This window comes from Oncorhynchus kisutch, unplaced genomic scaffold, assembly GCF_002021735.2.
Source record: "Oncorhynchus kisutch isolate 150728-3 unplaced genomic scaffold, Okis_V2 scaffold3147, whole genome shotgun sequence".
NCBI lineage: Eukaryota > Metazoa > Chordata > Actinopteri > Salmoniformes > Salmonidae > Oncorhynchus > Oncorhynchus kisutch.
The window spans coordinates 363,546-383,752 of record NW_022265092.1 but is presented as its reverse complement, the minus strand read 5'-3'; the positions used below and the strand labels follow the sequence as shown (position 1 = coordinate 383,752).

The window sequence follows — 20,207 nt, the reverse complement described above, 5'->3', positions numbered from 1 at the left end:
AAAGCCTCGGTTAGGTCAATGAAGCCGGCTGCACAGTACTGTCTTTTACTGAAGGTGGTTATGATATCGTTTAGGACCTTGAGCGTGGCTGAGGTGCACCCATTACCAGCTCGGAAACCAGATTGCATAGTGGAGAAGTAACGGTGGGATTCGAAATGGTCGGTGATCTGTTAATTAACTTGGCTATCGAAGATTTTAGAAAGGCAGGGTAGGATGGATATACAGTGGGGAGATTAGATGTCGTTACAATTGTCAGGAAAGTCCGGCGCCGACAGAGATGGCCGCCTCGCTTCGCGTTCCTAGGAAACTATGTATTTTTTTGTTTTTTTACGTGTTATTTCTTACATTGGTACCCCAGGTCATCTTAGGTCTCATTACATACAGTCGAGAAGAACTACTGAATATAAGAGCAGCGTCAACTCACCATCAGTACGACCAAGAATATGACTTTCCCGGAGCGGATCCTGTGTTCTGCCTTTCACCCAGGACAACGGAATGGATCCCAGCCTGCGACCCAAAACAACGACGTTGTAAAAGAGGCAAACGAAGCGGTCTTCTGGTCAGGCTCCAGAGACGGGCACATCGCGCGCCACTCCCTAGCATACTACTCGCCAATGTCCAGTCTCTTGACAACAAAGTTGATGAAATCCAAGCAAGGGTAGCATTCCAGAGGGACATCAGGGACTGTAACGTTCTTTGCTTCACGGAAACATGGCTCACTCGAGAGACGCTATCGGAGTCGGTGCAGCCAGCTGGTTTCTCCACGCATCGCGCCGACAGAAACAAACATCTTTCTGGTAAGAAGAGGGGTGGGGGCGTATGCTTTATGGTTAACGAGACGTGGTGTGATCATAACAACATACAGGAACTCAAGTCCTTCTGTTCACCTGATTTAGAATTCCTCACAATCAAATGTCGACCGCATTATCTACCAAGGGAATTCTCTTCGATTATAATCACAGCCGTATATATTCCCCCCCAAGCAGACACATCGATGGCTCTGAACGAACTTTATTTGACTCTTTGCAAACTGGAATCCAAATATCCTGAGGCTGCATTCATTGTAGCTGGGGATTTTAACAAGGCTAATCTGAAAACAAGACTCCCTAAATTGTATCAGCATATCGATTGCGCAACCAGGGCTGGTAAAACCTTGGATCATTGCTATTCTAACTTCCGCGATGCATATAAGGCCCTCCCCCGCACTCCCTTCGGAAAAGCTGACCACGACTCCATTTTGTTGCTCCCTTCCTACAGACAGAAGCTAAAACAAGAAGCTCCCACGCTGAGGTCTGTTCAACGCTGGTCCGACCAATCTGATTCCACGCTCCAAGACTGCTTCCATCACGTGGACTGGGATATGTTTCGTATTGCGTCAGACAACAACATTGACGAATACGCTGATTCGGTGAGCGAGTTCATTAGAACGTGCGTTGAAGATGTCATTCCCATAGCAACGATTAAAACATTCCCAAACCAGAAACCGTGGATTGATGGCAGCATTCGCGTGAAACTGAAAGCGCGAACCACTGCTTTTAATCAGGGCAAGGTGACCGGAAACATGACCGAATACAAACAGTGTAGCTATTCCCTCCGCAAGGCAATCAAACAAGCTAAGCGTCAGTATAGAGACAAAGTAGAATCGCAATTCAACGGCTCAGACACAAGAGGTTTGTGGCAGGGTCTACAGTCAATCACGGATTACAAAAAGAAAACCAGCCCAGTCACGGACCAGGATGCCTTGCTCCCAGGCAGACAAAATAACTTTTTTGCCCGCTTTGAGGACAATACCGTGCCACTGACACGGCCCGCAACCAAAACATGTAGACTCTCCTTCACTGCAGCCGAGGTGAGTAAAACATTTAAACGTGTTAACCCTCGCAAGGCTGCAGGCCCAGACGGCATCCCCAGCCGCGCCCTCAGAGCATGCGCAGACCAGCTGGCTGGTGTGTTTAAGGACATATTGAATCGATCCCTATCCCAGTCTGCTGTTCCCACATGCTTCAAGAGGGCCACCATTGTTCCTGTTCCCAAGAAAGCTAAGGTAACTGAGCTAAACGACTACCGCCCCATAGCACTCACCTCCGTCATCATGAAGTGCTTTGAGAGACTAGTCAAGGACCATATCACCTCCACCCTACCTGACACCCTAGACCCACTCCAATTTGCTTACCGCCCAAATAGGTCCAAAGACGATGCAATCTCAACCACACTGCCCTAACCCATCTGGACAATTTATTTATTTATTTACCTTTATTTAACCAGGTAGGCAAGTTGAGAACAAGTTCTCATTTACAATTGCGACCTGGCCAAGATAAAGCAAAGCAGTTCGACAGATAAAACGACACAGAGTTACACATGGAGTAAAAACAAACATACAGTCAATAATGCAGTATAAACAAGTCTATATACAATGTGAGCAAATGAGGTGAGAAGGGAGGTAAAGGCAAAAAAGGCCATGATGGCAAAGTAAATACAATATAGCAAGTAAAATACTGGAATGGTAGTTTTGCAATGGAAGAATGTGCAAAGTAGAAATAAAAATAATGGGGTGCAAAGGAGCAAAATAAATAAATAAATTAAAATTAAATACAGTTGGGAAAGAGGTAGTTGTTTGGGCTAAATTATAGGTGGGCTATGTACAGGTGCAGTAATCTGTGAGCTGCTCTGACAGTTGGTGCTTAAAGCTAGTGAGGGAGATAAGTGTTTCCAGTTTCAGAGATTTTTGTAGTTCGTTCCAGTCATTGGCAGCAGAGAACTGGAAGGAGAGGCGGCCAAAGAAAGAATTGGTTTTGGGGGTGACTAGAGAGATATACCTGCTGGAGCGTGTGCTACAGGTGGGAGATGCTATGGTGACCAGCGAGCTGAGATAAGGGGGGACTTTACCTAGCAGGGTCTTGTAGATGACATGGAGCCAGTGGGTTTGGCGACGAGTATGAAGCGAGGGCCAGCCAACGAGAGCGTACAGGTCGCAATGGTGGGTAGTATATGGGGCTTTGGTGATAAAACGGATTGCACTGTGATAGACTGCATCCAATTTGTTGAGTAGGGTATTGGAGGCTATTTTGTAAATGACATCGCCAAAGTCGAGGATTGGTAGGATGGTCAGTTTTACAAGGGTATGTTTGGCAGCATGAGTGAAGGATGCTTTGTTGCGAAATAGGAAGCCAATTCTAGATTTAACTTTGGATTGGAGATGTTTGATATGGGTCTGGAAGGAGAGTTTACAGTCTAACCAGACACCTAAGTATTTGTAGTTGTCCACGTATTCTAAGTCAGAGCCGTCCAGAGTAGTGATGACAAGAGGAATACCTATGTGAGAATGCTGTTCATCGACTACAGCTCAGCATTTAACACCATATTACCCTCCAAACTCGTCATCAAGCTCGAGACCCTGGGTCTCGACCCCGCCCTGTGCAACTGGGTACTGGACTTCCTGGCGGGCCGCACCCAGGTGGTGAGGGTAGGTAACAACATCTCCACCCCGCTGATCCTCAACACTGGGGCCCCACAAGGGTGCGTTCTGAGCCCTCTCCTGTACTCCCTGTTCACCCACGACTGCGTGGCCACGCACGCCTCCAACTCAATCATCAAGTTTGCGGACGACACAACAGTGGTAGGCTTGATTACCAACAACGACGAGACGGCCTACAGGGAGGAGGTGAGGGCCCTCGGAGTGTGGTGCCAGGAAAATAACCTCACACTCAACGTTAACAAAACTAAGGAGATGATTGTGGACTTCAGGAAACAGCAGAGGGAAAACCCCCCTATCCACATCGATGGAACAGTAGTGGAGAGGGTAGTAAGTTTTAAGTTCCTCGGCGTACACATCACAGACAAACTGAATTGGTCCACCCACACAGACAGCATCGTGAAGAAGGCGCAGCAGCGCCTCTTCAACCTCAGGAGGCTGAAGAAATTCGGCTTGTCACCAAAAGCACTCACAAACTTCTACAGATGCACAATCGAGAGCATCCTGTCGGGCTGTATCACCGCCTGGTACGGCAACTGCTCCGCCCACAACCGTAAGGCTCTCCAGAGGGTAGTGAGGTCTGCACTATTCATATATCTTATGTACATATTCTTTATCCCTTTACACTTGTGTGTATAAGGTAGTAGTTTTGGAATTGCTAGCTAGATTACTCGTTGGTTATTACTGCATTGTCGGAACTAGAAGCACAAGCATTTCGCTACACTCGCATTAACATCTGCTTACCATGTGTATGTAACAAATAAAATTTTATTTTATTTTATTTGACATGTATTTCATACACTGCCGATTTTTAAGTAATTCATTTGCATTTTATTGCATGACATAAGTATTTGATCACCTACCAACCAGTAAGAATTCCGGCTCTCACAGACATATTCATTTTTCATTAAGAAGCCCTCCTGTTCTCCACTCATTACCTGTATTAACTGCACCTGTTTGGACTCGTTACCTGTATAAAAGACACCTGTCCACACACTCAATCAAACAGACTCCAACCTCTCCACAATTGCCAAGACCAGCGAGCTATGTAAGGACATCAGGGATAAAATTGTAGATCTGCACAAGGCTGGGATGGGCTACAGGACAATAGGCAAGCAGCGTGGTGAGAAGGCAACAACTGTTGGCGCAATTATTAGAAAATGGAAGAAGTTCAAGATGATGGTCAATCACCCTCGGTCTGGGGCTCCATGCAAGATCTCACCTCGTGGGGCATCAATGATTGTCACGAGTCTGACCGAGGGTGGCTTCCCTTCCCGGTCGGGTGGCGCTCGGCGGTCGTCGTCACCGGCCTATTAGCTGCCACTGATTGTCTTTCCTCCCCCTCCTTGTATGTTTATTGGTGGCACCTGTTTGTGATGATTAGTTGGGCTTCTTTAGTTGGGCTTCTTGTTGTGCGGGATTAATCATTGTAACTTTCGGCTCTGTAGTAGAGGAACGTGTTAGTTCCTGGTCGTGCATTTTTCAGTTGTACATTTTTCATTCCCCGGGTTTGGGGCCGTTATTATTGTGAGCACCCTGTGGTGCGTTGGTGCAATTAAAGAGCACAGCATTGCACTCTCTGTCTCCTGCGTTTGACTCCACACCCACGACACCCGGAGCATTACAATGATCATGGAAGGTGAGGGATCAGCCCAGAACTACACGGCAGGACCTGGTCAATGACATGAAGAGAGCCTGGACCACAGTCTCAAAGAAAACCATTAGTAACACACTACGCCGTCATAGATTAAAAACCTGCAGCGCACGCAAGGTCCCCCTGCTCAAGCCAGCGCATGTCCAGGCTTGTCTGAAGTTTGCCAATGACCATCTGGATGATCCAGAGGAGGAATGGGAGAAGGTCATGTGGTCTGATGAGACAAAAGTAGAGCCTTTTGGTCTAAACTCCACTCGCCGTGTTTGGAGGAAGAAGAAGGATGAGTACAACCCCAAGAACACCATCCCAACCGTGAAGCATGGAGGTGGAAACATCATTCTTTGGGGATGCTTTTCTGCAAAGGGGACAGGACAACTGCACCGTATTGAGGGGAGGATGAATGGGGCCATGTATCGCGAGATCTTGGCCAACAACCTCCTTCCCTCAGTAAAAGCATTGAAGATGGGTCATGGCTGGGTCTTTCAGCATGACAACGACCCGAAACACACAGCCAGGGCAACTAAGGAGTGGCTCCGTAAGAAGCATCTCAAGGTCCTGGAGTGGCCTAGCCAGTCTCCAGACCTGAACCCAATAGACAATCTTTGGAGGGAGCTGAAAGTCCATATTGTCCAGCGACAGCCCCGAAACCTGAAGGATCTGGAGAAGGTCTGTTTGGAGGAGTGGGCCAAAATCCCTGCTGCAGTGTGTGCAAACGTGGTCAAGAACTACAGGAAACGTATGATCTCTGTAATTGCAAACAAAGGTTTCTATACCAAATATTAAGTTCTTCTTTTCTGATGTATCAAATACTTATGTCATGCAATAAAATCCAAATTAATTACTTAAAAATCATACAATATGATTTTCAGGATTTTTGTTTTAGATTCCATCTCTCACAGTTGAAGTGTACCTATGATAAAAAATTACAGACCTCTACATACTTTGTAAGTAGGAAAACCTGCAAAATCGGCAGTGTATCAAATACTTGTTCTCCCCACTGTAGGTCTATAACAGTTTGGGTCTAGAATGTCTCCCCCTTTGAAGAGGGGGATGACCGCGGCAGCTTTCCAATCTTTGGGAATCTCAGACAATACGAAAGAGAGGTTGAATAGGCTGGTAATAGGGGTTGCAACAATTTCAAACTGCAGCTCTTTGTTAAGTATCGGAAGTCATTTCAATCGCTGTAGTGGCTGACGTGAATAGGGTTGAGTCATCCACATACATAGACACACTGGCTTTACTCAAACCAGTGACATGTCGGTAGTAAATATTTTTTTAAAGTAAGGGGCCTAGACAGCTGCCCTGGGGAATTCCCTGGGGATTATGTTGGATTATGTTAGAGAGGCTTCCATTAAATAACACCCTCTGTGTTCTGTTAGACAGGTAACTCTTTATCCACAATTTAGCAGGGGGTGTAAAGCCATAACACATACGTTTTTCCAGCAGCAGACTATGATCGCTAAATAGTTAGTTAAATAGCTAACTAAATAGCTGTCCGGACTATCTGCATTGACCCCCTTTGCATGAACTCTTTTGACTCATCGCATACGCTGCTACTGCTTATTATCTGTCCTGCTGCCTAGTCACTTTACCACTACTCATATGTACATATCTACCTCAATTACCTCGTACCCTTGCAGATAGACTCGTGTATATAGACAAGATATCGTTACTCATTGCGTATTTATTCCTCATGTTATAATTTTGTTGCATTGTTGGGAAAGGCCCATAAGCATTTTACTGTTAGTCTACATCTGTTATTTACAGTATGCAGCTAAGACTGTGGGTGTGTCTAAAGGGAGAGGTTCTAGACTCACCTGAGACTGTGGGAGTGTCTAAAGGGAGAGGTCCTAGACTCACCTGAGACTGTGGGTGTGTCTAAAGGGAGAGGTCCTAGACTCACCTGAGAATGTTGGTGTGTCTAAAGGGGGCGGTCCTAGACTCACCTGAGACTGTGGGTGTGTCTAAAGGGAGAGATCCTAGACTCACCTGAGACTGTAGGTGTGTCTAAAGGGGGCGGTCCTAGACTCACCTGAGACTGTGGGTGTGTCTAAAGGGGGCGGTCCTTGACTCACCTGAGACTGTGGGTGTGTCTAAAGGGGGCGGTCCTAGACTCACCTGAGATTGTGCGTTGATGTTAGCTCCGCTGGTCACCAGCTCCTTCACTACATCCACCTGACCAGCCAGAGACGCTATGTGGAGAGCTGTGTTCCCTTTCTGGAAAGACACAGGGAGGGATGAGTGAGTGAGTGAGTGAGTGCGGGCGTGAGTGGTACTGCCGGCTCGGTACTCCCGGCTCTCTGCTCTGATAGCCTGAGACAGCATGGTACTGCCGACTCTTTGCTCTGATAGGCCCAGTAACATGTCACAGCTCTCTATCAGCTCTCTGATAGGCCCATTAATATGATGTCACAGCTCTCTCTAAGCTCTCTGATAGGCCCATTAATATGATGTCACAGCTCTCTCTTAGCTCTCTGATAGGCCCATTAATATGATGTCACAGCTCTCTCTTAGCTCTCTGATAGGCCCATTAATATGATGTCACAGCTCTCTCTTAGCTCTCTGATAGGCCCATTAATATGATGTCACAGCTCTCTCTTAGCTCTCTGATAGGCCCATTAATATGATGTCACAGCTCTCTCTTAGCTCTCTGATAGGCCCATTAATATGATGTCACAGCTCTCTCTTAGCTCTCTGATAGGCCCATTAATATGATGTCACAGCTCTCTCTTAGCTCTCTGATAGGCCCATTAATATGATGTCACAGCTCTCTCTAAGCTCTCTGATAGGCCCATTAATATGATGTCACAGCTCTCTCTTAGCTCTCTAATATGCCCATTAATATGATGTCACAGCTCTCTCTTAGCTCTCTGATAGGCCCATTAATATGATGTCACAGCTCTCTCTTAGCTCTCTGATAGGCCCATTAATATGATGTCACAGCTCTCTCTTAGCTCTCTGATAGGCCCATTAACCTCTTGAAACTAGGGGGCACTATTTTTATTTTTGGAAAAATAATGTTCCCAAAGTTAACCGCCTATTTCTCAGGACCAGATGCTAGAATATGCATATCATTGACAGCTTAGGATAGAAAACACTCTAAAGTTTCCACAACTGTAAAAATATTGTCTGTGAGTATAACAGAACTGATATTGCAGATGAAATCCTGAGAAAAATCCAATCAGGAAGTGACTCTTATTTTGAAAGTTCTGTGTTCCTATGCATCCCTATTGACCATTGAAAGGGATATCAACCAGATTCCTTTTTCTATGGCTTCCCTAAGGTGTCTACAGCCTTTAGACGTAGTTTCAGGCCTTTATTTTGAAGAATGAGCGTGAACGACTACATTACGTCAGTGGCCAGCTGAGGGCTCTCAGAGTGATTCTTGCGTAAAAGACAGAGGTAGTAATTTTTCCTCTCGCTCCTAGTGAAAAGCCAATTGTCCCGGTTGATATATTATCGAATAGATATTTGAAAAACACCTTGGAGATTGATTATAAAAAACTTTGCCATGTTTCTGTCGATATTATGGATATCACAGCGTTGTCGTGACCGCTATTTCCGGTGGATTTCTCAACATAACGTGACCAACAAAAGGAGGTATTTTGGGTATAAAAATAATCTTTATGGAACAAAAGGAACATTTGCTGTCTAACTGGGAGTCTCGTCAGTGAAAACATCCGAAGATCATCAAAGGTAAACGGTTCATTTGATTGCTTTTCTGATTTTCGTGACCGAGCTTCCTGCTGATAGCTGGACATAATGCTATGCTAGGCTATATTTCACTTGTGATTTCATGAATATGAATATTTTCTAGTAATATTTTTTTACCGTTGCGCTATGCTAATTAGTGTAGTTGATGACAATTCTCCCGGATCTGGGATGGGTAGTTCCAATAAATATGATGTCACAGCACTCTGATAGGCCCATTCATATGATGTCACAGCTTTAACTCAGCTCTCTGATAGGCCAATTAACTGTGTTGTCAACAACATAGACACATTCTACATCCCAAATGGCATCCTATTCTCTATGTAGCGCAATCCCTATAACTCCTCCCTATATGTGACCTGTCAGACTCCTCCCTCCATCCTCCCTATAGGCTACCAGTTACGCTCCTCCCTATAACTCCTCCCTATAGGTGACCTGTCAGTCCCCTCCCTCCATCCCCCCTATAGGCTACCAGTCAGGCTCCTCCCTATAGGCTACCAGCTCCTCCTATCTTATTATCTATCTTCTCAGAGGAGGAGAGGGGCGGGGCTAACCTTAGTTGCAGCGTCCACATTGGCTCCCAGCTTGATGAGTTGTGTGACCACCTCGGCATGGCCCTCTTTAGAGGCCAGATGGAGGGCGTTGAGGCCATTCTACAGCAGGACAGAGAATACAGGGAGATAGAGGTGAACACAGACACATCAGGAGCTATGGATTCTCAATATCAGAACTAACATTTACCAATAATTCATGTAGCTTAGGGGCTGGGTTTCACTGAGGTGATTTCCAAAGAAAGCTGAGGGAGTTGTCTATCTGAACTGGTTGGGTTAAGGTTAGTGGTCAGAGCTTAGGGGTCAGGGGTCAGAGCTTAGTGGTTTGAGCGTTTGGCCAGTAACAAAAAGGTTGCTGGATCAAATCCTCGAGCTGATAAGGTTCAAATTTGTCGTTCAGCCCCTGAACAAGGCAGTTAACCCACTGTTCCCCTGTAGGCAGTCATTGTAAATAATAATTAGTTCTTAACTGACTTGCCTAGTTAAATAAAGGTTACATTTAAAAACATTTTTTAAAGGGGTCAGAGCTTAGGGGTCATGGATAGGGACTGTCTGGGTTAGAGATGTTGATTTCGACCCCAGTCTAAATGGTTAGGGGTCATGGATCATGGTTAGGGACTAACCTGGTTACAGATGTTGATTTCGACCCCAGTCTAGATAGTTAGGTTATAGGGGTCAGGGGTCATGGTTAGGGACTAACCTGGTTACAGATGTTGATTTCGACCCCAGTCTAGATAGTTAGGTTATAGGGGTCAGGGATCATGGTTAGGGACTAACCTGTTTACAGATGTTGATTTCGACCCCAGACTAGATAGTTAGGTTATAGGGGTCAGGAGTCATGGTTAGGGACTAACCTGGTTACAGATGTTGATTTCAACCCCAGTCTAGATAGTTAGGTTATAGGGGTCAGGGGTCATGGTTAGGGACTAACCTGGTTACAGATGTTGATTTCGACCCCAGTCTAAATAGTTAGGTTATAGGGGTCAGGGGTCATGGTTAGGGACTAACCTGGTTACAGATGTTGATTTCGACCCCAGTCTAGATAGTTAGGTTATAGGGGTCAGGGGTCATGGTTAGGGACTAACCTGGTTACAGATGTTGATTTCGACCCCAGTCTTCAGGTAATCCAAAGCCTTCTCTAGGTTCCCTGCCCGGGCTGCTCTCAAGTAACTGGCATTACTGTCAATCTGTAACACAGAGATCACCTAGGTTATGATCTACACTGACTGGACAAAACATTAGTACCCATGTATACTGCAGTCAAACACACACACACACACACACACACACACACACACACACACACACACACACACACACACACACACACACAGTCATTAGTCCCTGCTGATTAACAGGCAGTAGTCCCTGCTGATTAACAGACAGTAGTCCCTGATTAACAGACATGAGTCCCTGCTGATTTACAGGCAGTAGTCCCTGCTGATCAACAGACAGTAGTCCCTGATTAAAAGGCAGTAGTCCCTGCTGATTAACAGGCAGTAGTCTCTGATTAACAGGCAGTAGTCCCTGCTGATTAACAGACAGTTGTCCCTGATTAACAGCCAGTTGTTCCTGCTGATTAACATACAGCAGTCCCTGTTGATTAACAGACAGTAGTCCCTGCTGATTAACATACAGTAGTCCCTGCTGATTAACACAGTAGTCCCTGATTAACAGGCAGTTTTTCCTGCTGATCAACATACAGTAGTCCCTGCTGATTAACAGGCAGTAGTCCCTGATTAACAGACAGTAGTCCCTGATTAACAGACAGTAGTCTCTGCTGATTAACAGACAGTACTCCCCGATTAACATACAGTAGTCCCTAATGATTAACAGACGGTAGTCCCTGATTAACAGGCAGTAGTCCCTGCTGATTAACAGACAGTAGTCCCTGCTGATTAACAGGCAGTAGTCCCTGCTGATTAACAGACAGTAGTCGCTGATTAACAGACAGTAGTCCCTGATTAACAGACAGTAGTCCCTGATTAACAGACAGTAGTCCCTGCTGATTAACAGGCAGTAGTCCCTGCTGATTAACAGACAGTAGTCCCTGATTAACAGGCAGTAGTCCCTGCTGATTAACAGGCAGTAGTCCCTGACTAAAATACAGTAGTCTTCGGTGATTAACAGGCAGTAGTCCCTGTTGATTAACAGACAGTAGTCCCTGTTGATTAATAGACAGTAGTCCCTGATTAACAGACAGTTGTCCCTGATTAACAGCCAGGTGTTCCTGCTGATTAACATACAGCAGTCCCTGTTGATTAACAGACAGTAGTCCCTGCTGATTAACATACAGTAGTCCCTGCTGATTAACATACAGTAGTCCCTGCTGATTAACACAGTAGTCCCTGATTAACAGGCAGTTGTTCCTGCTGATCAACATACAGTAGTCCCTGCTGATTAACAGGCAGTAGTCCCTGATTAACAGACAGTAGTCCCTGATTAACAGACAGTAGTCTCTGCTGATTAACAGACAGTACTCCCTGATTAACATACAGTAGTCCTTAATGATTAACAGACGGTAGTCCCTGATTAACAGGCAGTAGTCCCTGCTGATTAACAGGCAGTAGTCCCTGCTGATTAACAGACAGTAGTCGCTGATTAACAGACAGTAGTCCCTGATTAACAGACAGTAGTCCCTGATTAACAGACAGTAGTCCCTGCTGATTAACAGGCAGTAGTCCCTGCTGATTAACAGGCAGTAGTCCCTGATTAACAGGCAGTAGTCCCTGCTGATTAACAGGCAGTAGTCCCTGACTAAAATACAGTAGTCTTCGGTGATTAACAGGCAGTAGTCCCTGCTGATTAACAGACAGTAGTCCCTGCTGATTAACAGGCAGTAGTCCCTGATTAACAGACAGTAGTCCCTGATTAACAGACAGTAGTCCCTGATTAACAGACAGTAGTCCCTGATTAACAGACTGTAGTCACTGATTAACAGACAGTAGTCCCTGATTAACAGACAGTAGTTCCTGCTGCTGTTATACAGTACCTTGGCTACCTGCCAGGGAGACAGACAGAGAAAGACAGATGCCATGCCAACATTATAGCTGGCCCTGTGCACTGTTTGTCTGATAGATAGGCTATATGATTAGCATTGTGCAGATACAGCAGATTACTGAGTGTTGTTATGGAGAATATCAGTAATATCTGGGCTGTAAACAGACAGTAATATCTGGGCTGTAAACAGACAGTAATATCTGGGCTGTAAACAGACAGTAATATCTGGGCTATAAACAGACAGTAATATCTGGGCTGTAAACAGTAATATCTGGGCTGTAAACAGTAATATCTGGGCTGTAAACAGTAATATCTGGGCTGTAAACAGACAGTAATATCTGGGCTATAAACAGACAGTAATATCTGGGCTGTTAACAGACAGTAATATCTGGGCTGTAAACAGACAGTAATATCTGGGCTGTAAACAGTAATATCTGGGCTGTAAACAGTAATATCTGGGCTGTAAACAGACAGTAATATCTGGGCTGTAAACAGACAGTAATATCTGGGCTGTAAACAGTAATATCTGGGCTATAAACAGACAGTAATATCTGGGCTGTAAACAGACAGTAATATCTGGGCTGTAAACAGACAGTAATATCTGGGCTATAAACAGACAGTAATATCTGGGCTGTAAACAGACAGTAATATCTGGGCTGTAAACAGACAGTAATATCTGGGCTGTAAACAGTAATATCTGGGCTATAAACAGACAGTAATATCTGGGCTGTAAACAGACAGTAATATCTGGGCTGTAAACAGACAGTAATATCTGGGCTGTAAACAGACAGTAATATCTGGGCTATAAACAGTAATATCTGGGCTATAAACAGACAGTAATATCTGGGCTGTAAACAGACAGTAATTTCTGGGCTGTAAACAGTAATATCTGGGCTGTAAACAGACAATAATATATGGGCTGCAAACAGTAATATCTGGGCTGTAAACAGACAGTAATATCTGGGCTGCAAACAGTAATATCTGGTCTGTAAATAGACAGTAATATCTGGGCTGTAAACAGTAATATCTGGCCTGTAAACAGACAGTAATATCTGGGCTGAAACGTGTGTCTCTCTGATCTGATCTTGGTGCAGTGCCGTAGTGTAGTAAAGATTTCTGATCCTGACACACCCTAGTCACACAAACGCACACACACACCACACACACCACAGGCAGCAGGCAGTCTGCACACACATGCCCCCCCACTGCCTGAGCGTCTGCAGTCTGAAGCTGATGGCTGATAAATATAGCTGAGACCCCAGAATGCTTCATGAGATTACACAGCACAAACTAGAGGAGGTTACTGTCTCTGTAGAATGTTAAACTAGAGGAGGTTACTGTCTCTGTAGAATGTTAAACTAGAGGAGGTTACTGTCTCTGTAGAATGTTAAACTAGGAGGTTACTGTCTCTGTAGAATGTTAAACTAGAGGAGGTTACTGTCTCTGTAGAATGTTAAACTAGAGGAGGTTACTGTCTCTGTAGAATGTTAAACTAGAGGAGCTTACTGTCTCTGTAGAATGTTAAACTAGAGGAGGTTACTGTCTCTGTAGAATGTTAAACTAGAGGAGGTTACTGTCTCTGTAGAATGTTAAACTAGAGGAGGTTACTGTCTCTGTAGAATGTTAAACTAGAGGAGGTTACTGTCTCTGTAGAATGTTAAACTAGAGGAGGTTACTGTCTCTGTAGAATGTTAAACTAGAGGAGGTTACTGTCTCTGTAGAATGTTAAACTAGAGGAGGTTACTGTCTCTGTAGAATGTTAAACTAGAGGAGGTTACTGTCTCTGTAGAATGTTAAACTAGAGGAGGTTACTGTCTCTGTAGAATGTTAAACTAGAGGAGGTTACTGTCTCTGTAGAATGTTAAACTAGAGGAGGTTACTGTCTCTGTAGAATGTTAAACTAGAGGAGGTTACTGTCTCTGTAGAATGTTAAACTAGAGGAGGTTACTGTCTCTGTAGAATGTTAAACTAGAGGAGGTTACTGTCTCTGTAGAATGTTAAACTAGAGGAGGTTACTGTCTCTGTAGAATGTTAAACTAGAGGAGGTTACTGTCTCTGTAGAATGTTAAACTAGAGGAGGTTACTGTCTCTGTAGAATGTTAAACTAGAGGAGGTTACTGTCTCTGTAGAATGTTAAACTAGAGGAGGTTACTGTCTCTGTAGAATGTTAAACTAGAGGAGGTTACTGTCTCTGTAGAATGTTAAACTAGAGGAGGTTACTGTCTCTGTAGAATGTTAAAGTTGAGGAGGTTGTCTGTAGAATATTACACTAGAGGAGGTTGTCTGTAGAATGTATGCTCCTTGGGTAATCCCCCCCCGTCTTTGTCTAATGGTATTCTCCTTGGGTCCTCCCTCCTCACAGGGCTGTCTCTGAGGTCAATCTGTTTAACACCTGTTCTTTCTAGAACAAACAGTGTGATGTGGAGATATGTAGAGCCTCCCTGGAGAAATAATCCCACAGCATCTGTCTCCCCGCCAAAGACTTCTCAAGAAAAAAGATGCCGCATTTCACAATCTACCACAGACTATGTTCCTTTCATGCAATACTCAAACAAGAAACAGACAGTCGATGAAGCTCAACATCTCCTGCCATGTGGAGCGGTCCTGGAGCACCAAGTCTGGGACCAAAAGGCTCCAAGCCATTAGACTGCTGAACAGCTTCTACCCCAAGCCATTAGGCTGCTGAACAGCTTCTACCCCCTAGCCATACGACTGCTGAACAGCTTCTACCCCCAAGCCATCAGACTGCTGAACAGCTTCTACCCCCAAGCCATCAGACTGCTGAACAGCTTCTACCCCCAAGCCATACGACTGATGAACAGCTTCTACCCCCAAGCCATTAGACTGCTGAACAGCTTCTACCCCCAAGCCATACGACTGATGAACAGCTTCTACACCCAAGCCATTAGACTGCTGAACAGCTTCTACCCCAAGCCATCAGACTGCTGAACAGCTTCTACCCCCAAGCCATACCACTGATGAACAGCTTCTACCCCCAAGCCATTAGACTGCTGAACAGCTTCTACCCCCAAGCCATACGACTGATGAACAGCTTCTACCCCCAAGCCATTAGACTGCTGAACAGCTTCTACCCCCAAGCCATACGACTGCTGAACAGCTTCTACCCCCAAGCCATTAGACTGCTGAACAGCTTCTACCCCCAAGCCATCAGACTGCTGAACAGCTTCTACCCCCAAGCCATACGACTGATGAACAGCTTCTATCCCCAAGCCATTAGACTGCTGAACAGCTTCTACCCCCAAGCCATCAGACTGCTGAACAGCTTCTACCCCCAAGCCATATGACTGATTAACAGCTTCTATCCCCAAGCCATCAGACTGATGAACAGTTCATCGAATGGCTTCCTGGACTATTCATATTGACTCCTTTACAATTCATTTCTTTATCATATTGTTTTACACTCGGATATGCACACACACACACACAGAACATAGGCTCACACACACACACACACACACACACACACACACACACACACACACACACACACACACACACACACACACACACACACACACACACACACACACACACACACACACACACACACACACACACACACACACACACACACACACACACACACACACACTTATTGATGCCACACAAACACCCACTCGTAGATAGACACACTTCCACACTCTTCATCTGCTGCTGCAACTCTGTTTATTTTATATCCTGATTGTCACTTTTACCCCGACCCACATGATCATACTGTATTACCTCAATTACCTCAACTACCTGGTCCCCCTGCACATTGACTCTGTACTGGTACTTCCTGTATATAGCCATGTTATTCCCTGGTACTTCCTGTATATAGCCATGTTATTACCTCGTACTTCCTGTATATTGCCATGTTATTACCTGGTACTTCCTGTATATAGTCATGTTATTACCTGATACTTCCTGTATATAGCCATGTTATTACCTCTTATTTCCTGTATATTGCCATGTTATTACCTGGTACTTCCTGTATATAGCCATGTTATTACCTCGTACTTCCTGTATATTGCCATGTTATTACCTGGTACTTCCTGTATATAGCCAGGTTATTACCTGATACTTCCTGTATATAGCCATGTTATTACCTCTTATTTCCTGTATATTGCCATGTTATTACCTGGTACTTCCGGTATATAGCCATGTTATTACCTGATACTTCCTGTATATAGCCATGTTATTACCTGATACTTCCTGTATATAGCCATGTTATTACCTGATACTTCCTGTATATAGCCATGTTATTACCTGGTACTTCCTGTATATAGCCATGTTATTACCTGATACTTCCTGTATATAACCATGTTATTACCTGATACTTCCTGTATATAGCCATGTTATTACCTGATACTTCCTGTATATAGCCATGTTATTACCTGGTACTTCCTGTATATAGCCATGTTATTACCTGGTACTTCCTGTATATAGCCATGTTATTACCTGGTACTTCCTGTATATAGCCATGTTATTACCTGGTACTTCCTGTATATAGCCATGTTATTCCCTGGTACTTCCTGTATATAGCCATGTTATTACCTGGTACTTCCTGTATATAGCCATGTTATTACCTGGTACTTCCTGTATATAGCCAAGTTATTCCCTGGTACTTCCTGTATATAGCCATGTTATTACCTGATACTTCCTGTATATAACCATGTTATTACCTGGTACTTCCTGTATATAACCATGTTATTACCTGATACTTCCTGTATATAACAATGTTATTACCTGATACTTCCTGTATATAGCCATGTTATTACCTGGTACTTCCTGTATATAGCCATGTTATTACCTGATACTTCCTGTATATAGCCATGTTATTACCTGATACTTCCTGTATATAGCCATGTTATTACCTGATACTTCCTGTATATAGCCATGTTATTACCTCGTACTTCCTGTATATAGCCATGTTATTCCCTGGTACTTCCTGTATATAGCCATGTTATTACCTGGTACTTCCTGTATATAACCATGTTATTACCTGGTACTTCCTGTATATAGCCATGTTATTACCTGGTACTTCCTGTATATAGCCATGTTATTACCTGGTACTTCCTGTATATAGCCATGTTATTACCTGGTACTTCCTGTATATAGCCATGTTATTACCTCGTACTTCCTGTATATAACCATGTTATTACCTGGTACTTCCTGTATATAGCCATGTTATTCCCTGGTACTTCCTGTATATAGCCATGTTATTCCCTGGTACTTCCTGTATATAGCCATGTTATTACCTGGTACTTCCTGTATATAGCCATGTTATTCCCTGGTACTTCCTGTATATAGCCATGTTATTACCTGGTGCTTCCTGTATATAGCCATGTTATTACCTGGTACTTCCTGTATATAGCCTCATAATTGTTTTTATTGTGTTACTATTTCCTTTTTTATTTAGAAAATATTTGTCTTACTTTTAAACTCTTCACAGTAGGGAACCGGATTGTAAGTAAGCATTTCACTGTAAAGTCTACACCTGTTGTATTCGGCGCATGTGACCAATAACATTTGAGTGATGTGATCTATTATGACTGTTTGCAATGCCTCTGGTCAGAGTGGCCTCTGGTTGTTCTAGACAACGGTCTTCATTACATACCGACACCCAAGCAAACAGCTGGTCTGGCAGTGTTGTCCTGGTTACCAGTATAGTACAGCATCATGACAGGGGTTGGGCTCTCTGAGGGGACTTTGCAGTTACTAGAGCCAAACATACAGCTGGTCTGGCAGTGTTGTCCTGGTTACCAGTATAGTACAGCATCATGACAGGGGTTGGGCTCTCTGAGGGGACTTTGCAGTTACTAGAGCCAAGCATACAGCTGGTCTGGCAGTGTTGTCCTGGTTACCAGTATAGTACAGCATCATGACAGGGGTTGGGCTCTCTGAGGGGACTTTACAGTTACTAGAGCCAAGCATACAGCTGGTCTGGCAGTGTTGTCCTGGTTACCAGTATAGTACAGCATCATGACAGGGGTTGGGCTCTCTGAGGGGACTTTACAGTTACTAGAGCCAAGCAAACAGCTGGTCTGGCAGTGTTGTCCTGGTTACCAGTATAGTACAGCATCATGACAGGGGTTGGGCTCTCTGAGGGGACTTTACGGTTACTAGAGCCAAGCATACAGCTGGTCTGGCAGTGTTGTCCTGGTTACCAGTACAGTACAGCATCATGACAGGGGTTCTGTGTGGGGCTCTCTGTGCTGTTTCTCCGCAACTGATACAATGGAGGAAACATGTGTCTGAAAAGCCTAAGGTGGTAAACTGCTGTAAACACTAAAGCTTCATCCTGAAAAGCATGGACCTTACCGATTCAGCGGGTAGCTAGAGAATAATGAGAACAGACCACATAAAGCATGGACCCTACCGATTCAGCGGGAAGCTAGAGAATAATGAGATCACACCACATAAAGCATGGACCCTAACGTTTCAGTGGGTAGCTAGAGAATAATGAGATCAGACCACATAAAGCATGGACCCTAACGTTTCAGCGGGTAGCTAGAGAATAATGAGATCAGACCACATAAAGCATGGACCCTAACGTTTCAGCGGGTAGCTAGAGGATAATGAGATCAGAACACATAAAGCATGGACCCTAACGTTTCAGCTGGTAGCTAGAGAATAATGAGATCAGAACACATAAAGCATGGACCCTAACGTTTCAGCGGGTAGCTAGAGAATAATGAGATCAGAACACATAAAGCATGTTATCATACCATATAGTAGATGGTCAGCATATCAACAGACATCAGCCATCAGACTGGGAAGTGAAGCCCCAAATGGCACCCTATTCCCTTTATAGTGCACTATTAACCCATAGGACTCTGGTCAGAAGTAGTGCACTACTAACCCATAGGACTCTGGTCAGAAGTAGTGCACTACTAACCCATAGGACTCTGGTCAGAAGTAGTGCACTATGTAGGAAACGTACATTCTGCCTGGTAATCAAACTGTGAAAACAGGAAGTTAACTACTATGACTGGGTCTGTGAGAAGGTCAGCTGATGTTCTGTTCGTGAGAACTACCAGGAACGACCCTAACCCTACCTACCAGGAACGACCCTAACCCTAACTACCAGGAACGACCCTAACCCTACCTACCAGGAACGACCCTAACCCTAACTACCAGGAACGACCCTAACCCTAACTACCAGGATATACCCTAACGCTAACTACCAGGATCTACCAGGAACGACCCTAACCATAACTACAAGGATCTACCAGGAATGACCCTAACCGTAACTACCAGGAACTACCCTAACCCTAACTACCAGGAACGACCCTAACGCTAACTACCAGGATCTACCAGGAACGACCCTAACCATAACTACAAGGATCTACCAGGAATGACCCTAACCGTAACTACCAGGAACTACCCTAACCCTAACTACTAGGAACGAACATAACCCTAACTACCAGGATCTACCAGGAACTACCAGGATCTACCAGGATCTACCAGGAACGACCCTAACCCTAACTACCAGGATATACCAGGAACTACCCTAGCCCTAACTATCAGGAACGACCCTAACCCTAACTACCAGGAATGACCCTAACTCTAACTACCAGGATCTACCCTAACCTTAACTACCAGGATCTACCCTAATCCTAACTACCAGGACCTACCCTAACTCTAACTACCAGGACCTACCCTAACCCTAACTACCAGGAACTAAACTAAACTACTATTATTTCACTGCCCACCTCTCTCCAATCTCCCACTGTAGTCAGGTGAAATACACCTCTCTCCAATCTCCCACTGTAGTCAGGTGATATACACCTCTCTCCAATCTCCCACTGTAGTC

The 20,207-nt window shown here is 44.6% G+C and overlaps 1 protein-coding gene across 15 annotated transcripts in view; it reads right to left on the bottom strand.

The window, feature by feature from the left end:
* Positions 1–20,207, bottom strand: part of LOC109884542 (ankyrin-3) — a 196,756-nt gene that overhangs the window by 139,358 nt on the left and 37,191 nt on the right. For all 15 annotated transcript variants that reach the window (XM_031820225.1, XM_031820226.1, XM_031820223.1 and 12 more), the window contains exons 2-4: positions 10,474–10,575; positions 9,392–9,490; positions 7,245–7,343 (exon numbers count right to left, since the gene is read on the bottom strand). In XM_031820225.1, the coding sequence (XP_031676085.1) occupies positions 7,245–7,343; positions 9,392–9,490; positions 10,474–10,575 (300 nt within the window). The remainder of the gene's footprint in view (positions 1–7,244; positions 7,344–9,391; positions 9,491–10,473; positions 10,576–20,207) is intronic.